The sequence below is a fragment of the Aplysia californica genome, unplaced genomic scaffold (genome assembly GCF_000002075.1).
Source record: "Aplysia californica isolate F4 #8 unplaced genomic scaffold, AplCal3.0 scaffold00163, whole genome shotgun sequence".
Classification (NCBI taxonomy): domain Eukaryota; kingdom Metazoa; phylum Mollusca; class Gastropoda; order Aplysiida; family Aplysiidae; genus Aplysia; species Aplysia californica.
The window spans coordinates 411,214-421,461 of NW_004797433.1; the positions used below are offsets into that span (position 1 = coordinate 411,214).

At 40.4% G+C, this 10,248-nt stretch overlaps 1 protein-coding gene across 2 annotated transcripts in view; it reads left to right on the forward strand.

Annotated features, from left to right (window-relative positions):
* The window catches only part of LOC101854863 (nuclear hormone receptor family member nhr-41), a 28,916-nt gene extending 24,380 nt beyond the window's left edge, over positions 1-4,536 (forward strand). For both annotated transcript variants that reach the window (XM_005097738.3, XM_005097739.3), the window contains exons 7-9: positions 72-180; positions 2,383-2,607; positions 3,762-4,536. In XM_005097738.3, coding sequence (XP_005097795.1) covers positions 72-180; positions 2,383-2,607; positions 3,762-4,009 — 582 coding nt within the window. In that variant the 3' untranslated portion in view covers positions 4,010-4,536. The remainder of the gene's footprint in view (positions 1-71; positions 181-2,382; positions 2,608-3,761) is intronic.
* Positions 4,537-10,248: the final 5,712 nt, after the last annotated feature.

Below are 10,248 nucleotides of genomic sequence, written 5' to 3' on the forward strand. Positions count from 1 at the left end.
TCTCTCTCTCTCTCTCTCTCTCTCTCCTTTTCTCTCTCTCTTTTTCCCTAATGTTAAAATATATTTTTCAGGTATTCAGTGGTTACTTTGAGGCATACATCCTCCGTATCATCAAGTTTGCCAAAAGGTTGCCAGGGTTTCGATCTTTGTGTCTGGAAGATTGCTCCGCAATGTTAAAAGGTATAGCATATTAGTTTGGTTAAATTGCATGCAAGTGAACATCACCCTTTTAAAACAAGTTATAAACTCTAAATTATTAATTTTTTTCCTTTAGTTCATTCACTATTTCCAGTATTTGCTAAAAAATAATTTACTCAAAATCTACGAACCCAAACCTACAACAATCGAGCACAGCAGCGGGCTCAGTTTTGATTTAGAGACCTCGTTTAAAAGCGAAAAAGTGATTACCAGACTGTTTGTTTTCACATTTAAAATCTGATTTTTATCTTAACCTGACATTGCGACTTGATCGTTTTTCAGTTGTGTGTGTGTGTGTTTGTGTGTTTGTGTGTGTGTGTGTGTGTGTGTGTGTGTTAGAGAGAGGGAAAGAGAGAGAGAGAGGGAGAGAATGAAAGAAAGAAAGTGACAGAGAGAGAGAGAGAGACAGAGAGAGAGAGAGAGAGCGAGAGAGAGATTGTCATAAAACGGTAAGACAAGTAGTATACAGTATGTAAAACAGTATTATGCGATTTTCTATATTATATAGTTTTACACCCAAAAAAAATCAATTCCATTTTATTGTCGTTCATCAAATTATGCTAGTGATTATTATCTTCTTTCCCTAGTCTTTGTCTAATTCATAATCTCTTTCTGTCTTTCTACTCTCACCTAATATCGACCCTGTTCATCTCCTGTCCCTCATCTCATCTAATTAATTACGTCTCACCTCTCCTTAGTCATATCTCCAGATACCTCACACTACTTCACATGTTTCCGTAACCTTTATCTTCCCTTAACCTTATGTCAACCAGCCTACTTTTGCCTGATTACATCTCACTTTATCTAATCTACCTTCAACCCTACGTCACCATACTTTATCTTTCATCAAAATGCAACACCTCTACCCCCATCTACCCGTATCATCGCTCACACCATCCACCCCACCTGATCTCATCGCTTCTCACTCGCATCTTGTTATCACTCTTCCAAGAGAATATCGATACAATTTTTCAAAAGATTGATTTTTTTGTTGTTGTTGCGGATAATCATTCTTCGACATCTGTTCTATCGGGTCAGAATGACGAAACTGCGGGAAAAAACACCCTAAATGACCTAAACAGAAGTTGGAAAAGTTGATATAGATCTAGAACTAAAAATCGTCTATTAAAATCCTAAATTCTCTATTTTCTCAAAATCTGCTTTTTCCCACTTGTGATCTCCTTGGTGCAAGGAGTTTTCAAATACTACTAAGGCTAGAAGCTTCAAATGTGGCTTATAAGTGCTTTAATATCTATTCTGTGGATGTATAATGTGAGGAAATTGGGAAATATTGGTTACTTCTGGAAAATTTTCAAATTTTGCTAACGTATACCCCAAAGTTTCCTCAACTGACTGTCGGAGGGTCTGTTGACTCTGGGTTGTTGTTTTTTTTAAAAGATAGGGCAAAATCCTCACATAAATTTACAGTTTATATGGGTTCACATTTGTGTGCCAAATTTTAGACTGAAATTCCAATATTTTCTATGAAATTCATCCGCACTTAGAAATTGGTTTGAAAATCCAAGATGGCCGCCACAGAGACCCATTTTTCAGAAAAAATCAATAAATTTCCCCCTTCATATGTTCCATATATTCTATGAACTTCTTGCACAATTAAATGAAATTTAATGGAAGTGATTGGTTTGGAAATTTTTTCTGAGAGTGTACGTCTCCCCTTAACTCCTTCTTACTCTTTCATCCACTTCTCGAATCTTAGGGTAGGCTTCTCTGATAAGGGCGAACAATCTCGGAGGTCCCGTGTGCTAGTTGCGGACGTCAAAAATCCCTGGGTGGTCCTAAATCGATAAGAGCAGGCTTCGGCCGCCACCCTATCGAAACTAAACATGTTTAATGTCTCCGGGCACTTTTATGGCCTTATGAAGTTGCGAGAGCTGTAAGACACCAAATCAAAAACAATCAAACGTCCCCATTATCTTCTCTCACAACCTACTTCACTACACTATATTATTATTTTTATTATTATTATTATTATTAGTGTTGTTGTTGTTGTTGTTGTAGTTATTATTATTATTATCATTATCATCATCATCATCATTATTATTATTGTTATTAATATCGCTATTATGATGTTTTTTTTATATCTCTATTATTATTATCTTTTAGAATTTTATTTTATTTTATTAATTTAAAAAATATTTTGTTCTCTCCTCATCTCCCCCTCAGTCGGTCGCTCCCTTGTCTGCTTCCTTGGAACCTACCACGGTTTCAATGAGGAGCTAGGCGTTGGCCTTTTCCCCAACGGACACTGCATACATAGGTCTGACCTCTACCGAATGTTCTCCAAGGGTTTCGTGGATGCCTGCTTCAATGTCTCCCGGATTCTTCAGAGAGAGCAATTCAGTCCAGAGGAGCAAGTATTGCTCAAGTGTTTAGCGCTTACATTTGTAGGTGGGTTCACGTTATTAAGTTATTCCTTTTTATTCCTCAGTATCCATGGCCCCGTTTGATGACCCTGGGTCATCCTTTTTTGTGTTTGTTACTCTTTTGTAACATCTCTAATCCTCGACACTGATATGACCGAACTGTGTTGCAAGTGCCGTAAAGCACTAACTAAGACAAACAAGTTATATATTCATCATCATCCGGTACCTTGTTGACTGGCGTTGGCAATCATGGACCTCCTCGTCACTCTGTCTCGCGTTGCAGCAATGGTGTTTGTTGTTCCTGCTGCTCCCAGCAGTCAACTTGGCCAATATATTTTCCCTCTGTCTGCCCCTGCCTCTCTTTCCATCAAACGTGCCCGTTGTTACAATATTCTCCAATTTTTCTTTCTGCATTGTGTGTCCAAGGAAATTTGCCTATCGCTTTCGCATATTCGTCATAATCTGTCGTCTGCAATTTGCTCCAACCAAGACTTCTTCATTTGTTTTTCTTGCTGTCCGTGGGATACGCAGCATTCGTCTTATGAACCACAGCTCTGTCGCCTCAATTGTTCTTTCCAGCTGTCTATCGATTGTCCATGCTTCACACCCGTCCGACTCCTCTTTTAATATGTATGTATTCCCTGAAGTCGTTTTCTATTCTTATTGCAGCGGTTTGATCCCAGTACATGTTCTTGATAATCCTTATGTCCTCCCTGTCAATATTGAGGACTTCTAGCTTGTCGATGATCTTGTCGTGCCTAACTTTGTCAAATGCCTTGGTGTAGCCTATAAAGCATAAATGAAAATCTTTCTGAACTTCTAGGGCACGTTCTATTGTTGTTTTGATGACATATATGGTATTTACAGGGCCTCTGCCTTCAATAAATCCACACTGTTCTTGGGCTATTTCTGGGAGAATTTTATTTCATATTCCTGCAGTTATATATTACAGCCTCCAAAGACTTTTAATGTGTTGATGTGGTTCTCTTTACATAAAGCAATGCGTTGGCGCTCATAATATGACCTTATGCAGTTGCGAGCTCGATAAAAAACCTTACTAAAATGAAAAAAACAAAAATAATGCGTTGTGTGCGTTACTACTCTACCTACTTCATCTGTTAAACAAACGTTACCGTATATAACAAGAAAAACCCCAGAAACTCCTCTATTCGTCCACAGACCCTTCAAAACTCAAGAATCCTGAAGCTGTAGACGGCATCCAGAAGCTGATTCTGTCTTGTCTGAAGAGATCCTACCGAAAAAACTACCCCAAAAAGGACCAGTCATCGTTGGTGGGTAATGCCATGGCAAACTTAACCCTCGCGAACCCCATCAAACAGGCGGAGAGACTCAATTATCAGTCGCACGTGATGAAGACTTATGTTCTACAAAATCCTCTCATCAAAGAAATGGTCAAGACGGTGTAAATGATTGGAATAGAATGTGAGGCATCGGGGTGAAATCAGCTGATCATTAAAATAATACAGAAGAAAATGGCATTGTTCCGCCCCTTGGCAATTTTGGTCGATTTTTTCTTTTTTTCGCTCAACACCTTTTATGTATATTTAAAAACACAGTTTTGTGTGAATATTACTGAAAGCGTTGATTAAAGTCATGGAAAATGTAAATATGTAGTTTCTGAGGACTTTTTAACTTTGAGAGTGGCCAAACTTTGGCAGCCATGTTCTGCTAATTTTTCCTCTAACTCGAGGCTACCCTATTTTCTTCAATCACAAGTACCCCTACTTCTTTTCAAGATAGATTGATATTTTTTAAAAACAAATTTTAATGCTTGCTCTATGAACAGACTTTAGGATGATACCAATAACTCCATATGCCTAAAGACTGACGAACGCCTGACTCCACAGCGTCGTGAAACTAATGACTGTAATAATACGAGGCATCATGATGAAATCAGGTACTTGTCGAAATAAAGAAATCAATGAAACCACCATTTGTCTGGCCGTTGAGCAATTTTTTTTCAAACTGGAATTTTCTCTTTTTTCGCACGACATCTTTTATGTCCTTTTAAAAACACATTCCTACTTGGATGTTACTGAAAAACGTTGATCAAAGGCATACAAATGCAAATTTTCAAGGACACTCAAGCTTTGGAAGCCACAAAAAAACTTTGGGCGGCCATTGTCTAGCTAAACGTGACACCAAATGATCACCACCTCTTTCGGTCACAAATATCTCGATTTCTATTCAAGGTAGAAGATCTTTTCTTTACATCCCCCCACCCCCCCAAATGAAATGAGACAAATGAGCAAGTTTCAAGATGATACCAATACCTCGATATGCACAAAAATTTACCAGCACCCGGTTTCACCGCGTTGTGACATAATTGGCTGTGAAATTCAGTGGGATTGTCTGACTTGTAAATGTCTTGTGGCTCGCGCGATACCGTTTTGATGGTTTAAAAGGCGGGATTCTTCCATCCTGCCAGTCTCTGATGGATGTGATATAGGATCCCATAAGACTGCCGGAGATGGTAAATAAAATATCGAGTCGAACGCACGTCTTCCGCGTGCGACATACAGCTAAGAGCATAACCAAGACACCGCGATGCTAGAGATGGATGTTCTTTTACTTATTATGTAACTGGGATATTTTTTCTTATATTGTATGAGTGTGTAAATAAAGACGATTAATTGTACATAAAGTGTGTCATTCGAGCGTTAAAAAAACAACAAACCATAAAAAAAAAACTACATGGTATGTAAGAACTTGATGACACTCGGAAAATGACTTAGGGTCTCATATGTACTTCGTGTGTTTATGAAATGTTTTCTTCTCTGATGAAATAAAATGTATATGTAGAATGTTCACAAACTTTGTCGGTATTTTTTTTGTGTTGACGGGCTCACAAAGGTACGACATCAGCTCAATGTGTATCATGCTTGGCTATGGTGTAGATGGATCTGGTTCAAATCATTTATTGGCCCGTCTCAAACTTCTGATGCTTGTCGAGTTTAGGTTAGGCTATCGGATTCGTATTGGTGAGGTTGCAGGTTTGGGGGTTCGAGCCCACGGCCCAACGTTGTGTCCTTAGGAAAGACACTCTGCTCGAATTTTCCTCACTTAAACCAGGTGAAAAAAGGTACCTGGACAGTGGAAGATCTTTTCAGTATATTACTGTTTTAGCGCCTTCAAATAATTGGTAGCTTGCACTGTATTCTTTCCAGGAAGTTGAGTGTGATTTTTGCAGAATGCTATCAAGTCTGCTGAGGTGAACTGGGCCGAGTCAACTGGGCTACTGAAGTTAAAAAAACTATTATTTTCACTGGGTTTTGGATATGCCATAATTTCTCAAAGTGTTGGAAGCTCTAAACTATTTCTCAGTTGGGTAAAATGTAGACTTGCTGATAATTCTTAGCAGAACATAGACGAAGAAGTCTGTCGCAAGTATAATTTATTCTCTCTTAATATTTGTTTTAAAAAACAGTTGAGTATATCATCAACCTCCCACGGTATTGGAACAGAATATGCATAGCAGCATTGTTACAAACTCATTGCCTTCCATTGAATAAAAATCTTTATAAGTGGAAATTAATAAATTCACTCTAATGTGAGAGGTGTAACTGTCATGAAAATTGAAGATGAATTTCACTTTATTTTTTATTGTCCAAATTTTGCCCTTCAAAGGAAATTATTCATTCTTGCGGGCCTGACTCAGCACAGTTACAGAAATATGCAATGTTTGACCCATTATAAGAGATATGGGCACAACCTGTACTTTTTCATTATGGAAATTTAATTTTTTTTTAAATGAGTGTTTCATATAATGAGAAGTTGGCCAATGGTCTTAAACACTGAATAAACTTACTTTCTATCTCCCTTATGTCTGCTTGGGTAATTATATGGATTGCATTGCTGTTGAGTTGGGATCTGTGGTATACAAGCTATCTGCTATTAATTCTCCACACCTTCAAAGCTTGATCCTATCGGAGAAGGATTTTGAGCTCGGGATTCCTGCCCCTAAATTAACCGTACTGGTGCAGCGTAGAAAGAAGCATTGAACAAACTCGATCACTAACTTTTACGTAAAGTTTCTGCTGGCTTCATCACTGACTTTTTTGGAAGGTTTCTGCTGCCTTCATCGTTGACTGTTATGTAAGGCTTATGCTGCCATCATCACTAACTATTATGTAAGGCTTTTGCTACCTTAACTTTTACGTAAGGTTTGTGTTGCCTTCATCGTAATAGATGCCTTACCAGTTACAACACCTGGGCAACACAGCCTTACAGATTCTACTGGATATAATATATATACTTAAATATTATTTAACTTAAGCTGGAAAAAAGGGCAAGTACCTCAGTGCTGGAAAGAAGCAACGATGATCCCGATCCTCAAGCCAGGGAAATGTAAGACACAACCATTAAGCTATTATAGATCTATCAGCCTCACAAGCTGTGTATGTAAGACAATGGAGCGCATCATAGATTGCAGAATGCAGTATTACCTCGAGGCACAACACATCTTAGTACTTGAACAAGCTGGATTCCGTCAGTTCAGGAGCACAGAGGACCAAAAAACATACTTGTCCCATGTAAAAGAGGACTCCTTCCAAGCATAGAAAGTGATGCTAGCAACATTTATTGATCTACAAAAAGCGTTTGACATAGTATGGAAGGAGGGTCTACAAGTCAAACTCCTTAGATGTGGTATCCAAGGCTACATGTACCGATGGACCTAATCCTTTCTACACAACAGAAGAGCACGTGTGCTGGTGGATGGATATCAAGGACGGAAAATGCTGCTGCGATAAAGAGTACCCCAAGGTGGAGTCATGTCACCTTTGCTCTTTGTCCTCTTCATCAATGACCTCATGAAAGAACTGCCCAAAGGAATATTATGCCGCATTGTATGCAACTGACCTGGTTCTTATTTGCTAGTCTGAGGAATTCGTCACTGCTGCCACATATCGCATGCAACTAACATTGGACAAACTCACTACATGGACAAAAACCTGGTGTGTAACCGTAAACAAAGAAAAGTCTTCTGCTACACTCTTCACTCTCAGCCAGGCTGAGCCAAAACACCTCACATTAGACAAACCCCCTTAAAGTTTGAGAATCAACAGACGTATGTTGGACAAATCTTTGACAAGCGTCTCACATGGAAATAACACATTCAAAATGCAGAAAATAAAGCCAGGAAGAAACTTGACATCATGAGAAAACTATTAGGGACTCCGTGGGGAGCAAATGAGAAAACGCTTAGACAGGTCTATCTAGGCGCAATCAGGCCCCATCTCGAGTACGGATCCAGTGCATGGATGACTGCAGCACAGACTCACAAATACACTCTGGAAAAAGTGCAAAACCAGGCTCTCCGAATAATCACTGGAGCAATAAGGTCAACGCCTATAGAAAAGATGGAACAAACAGCATCTATGGTGGCCCTGCAGAGGGGAATGGGAATGCAAGGCCCTCATACAGTACACCAAGGCCACAGCTATGGAGGATCATATAATGCACACAAGAACAGCCAGATCAAACACCACAAGACTTAAAAGATCCAACTTCATCAAAGAGAGCAGAAAAATCCAAAGATCCCTACAGGACCATCTACCAGCCACAGTGCTGAACCATACCCCAGAGGCACCATCATGGCAAAAGAAAAACTCAAACATAATTATACACTCGTCCATTCCTATGTTCAAAACAAAAGATAACCACAGCGATCTGATCAAGAAGTCCCTCACCCTATCCATGCTTGAACAAAGATACCCACGAGAAGCATGGATAACGGTCTATACGAACGGATCTGCCACTGATGCTGTGAAAAGAGGAAGAGCCGGAGGCTCTAATACATGCAGCATATTTCATCATGAAAGTGGTAGATCTCCAAAGCCAAGTAGTACAGTCCATGCCGGCTTTAAAGTAAGCTCGGTCGTCGGGAGAAAGCTTAAGCGTGCTTAATGCCGAAGCGTGCTTGAGTGCGAAGTAGACATAATCCAGAGATTTTCATGTTGAAAATTTAACGTGCTATTTCCCTTTGTTTGTACATAGGCCAATAGCGGTCCCGCAAAAGTGTGCACTGTTATTTAGACACCCGCCATGGTTCGCTTGTTTGCTGGGGGTTTTTTTGGTGGTCGAATGGGAAATGAAAACTTAATTTAGATGCCCAGTCACGATACAACTCACTAGGCCTACACCTACACACTGCCTGTGCTTACCACTGCCCGCTGTGCCACTCATACCACCGCCTTCATCCCACCTCGCGCGTGATACACAATCCCGATTAATGGATAGCGAGGGTCAAAGGTGAAATCTCAGCCAGCCTCCCTTTCTCGTCTCCCCGACTCTCTTTGTATTTTTTTTGGTCGTGTGTAGCTTTGCCCTAGGTCTAGGCTAGATCCTATGTCCACGCGCGTGGTTGTGTGTATCTCTCTGCCTTCCTCTCCGCCCGTGTGAGTGTGTGTGTCCATCACTTGCGTTCTTTGTGTTTCTCTTGACACACTCCACTGCTGTGGTGTAGACTGTGTTCGAACTTCGATGGGTCATCATAAAAATATTGACTGTCTTGTAAATGAAGCGTGCTTGAAACCGAAGTTACCGTGCTTAAAGGCATGTAATTTATATAGCTAAAATTCGGTAAGAGCCGTTTAGCGTGCTTGAGTCCGAAACGTGCTTTAAGCCGGCGTGCTTAAAGCCGGCACGGACTGTATTCCTAACAGATGCCAAGTCAGTACTGCATGCAATCACTGCCGGCAAACTACCAAGGCTACGAAAAGTAATTGAGGACATCCCATGTCTGCGGATCATGCTGCAGTTGATTCCATCACATTGTGGTGTCTTAGGAAATGAGCAGGCAGACAGGATGGCCAAACTAGGAGCACAGAAAGAACAACCAGACAGCAGTGTTAACTACACAAAAATAAAAACAATTATAAATACACTATTTAGAGCACCTCAGACACCAGATAGCTACCATGAGCTGTCCCGCCAAGAACAAGTGATTATCTTCCGACAAAGGACACAACACACAAGACTGAGACAACATATGTACAGATGTTTTAAACTAGTACAATCACCAAAATGCCAGTGTGGAGAGGCGGACCAAACTGTTGAACACATCCTTCAGCACTGCAAGACGCACAGGGCCCTGAGACAGAAAACGCGGCCAACCCCACTGACGCCAGAAGAGAAGCTTTACGGGCCGATAAATGAACTGAGCAGGACGGCCCCATTATTACAGATACCAGACTTCACGTGTGGTGCGATCGAGAAGAAGAAGATGCCTTAGCTTAGTAAAGTATACACATTTCATCTGTCTCATACCACCTAATCTAATTCCATCTTGCCTCACATTGAGCATACAAATTTAAAAAACGTTCTAGATCTAGGTGCAGAAACAGTTCAGTCTGCAGACATCTATCTTTTTTAATGAAAAATTCAGTGTTCACGATCCCGATCCCGAAGCTCAACTGTTGACAAGACACGCCTGCAGCAACGTCGACAACCAGCCAAGCGAGCTGCGGGTGGGCGGCGGGTGCTCTGCTGTTTTTTGCTTTTTCTTTTCTATCAAACATCTATCGTCCTTATTTCTACTTATTACTCTCTTGCAACAGCTCTAATCTTCGGCACTTATATTACCCAATGGAGATGCATGTGTTATAAACAGTAACTAGCCCTCTCCCTTCCAAAACACACACAC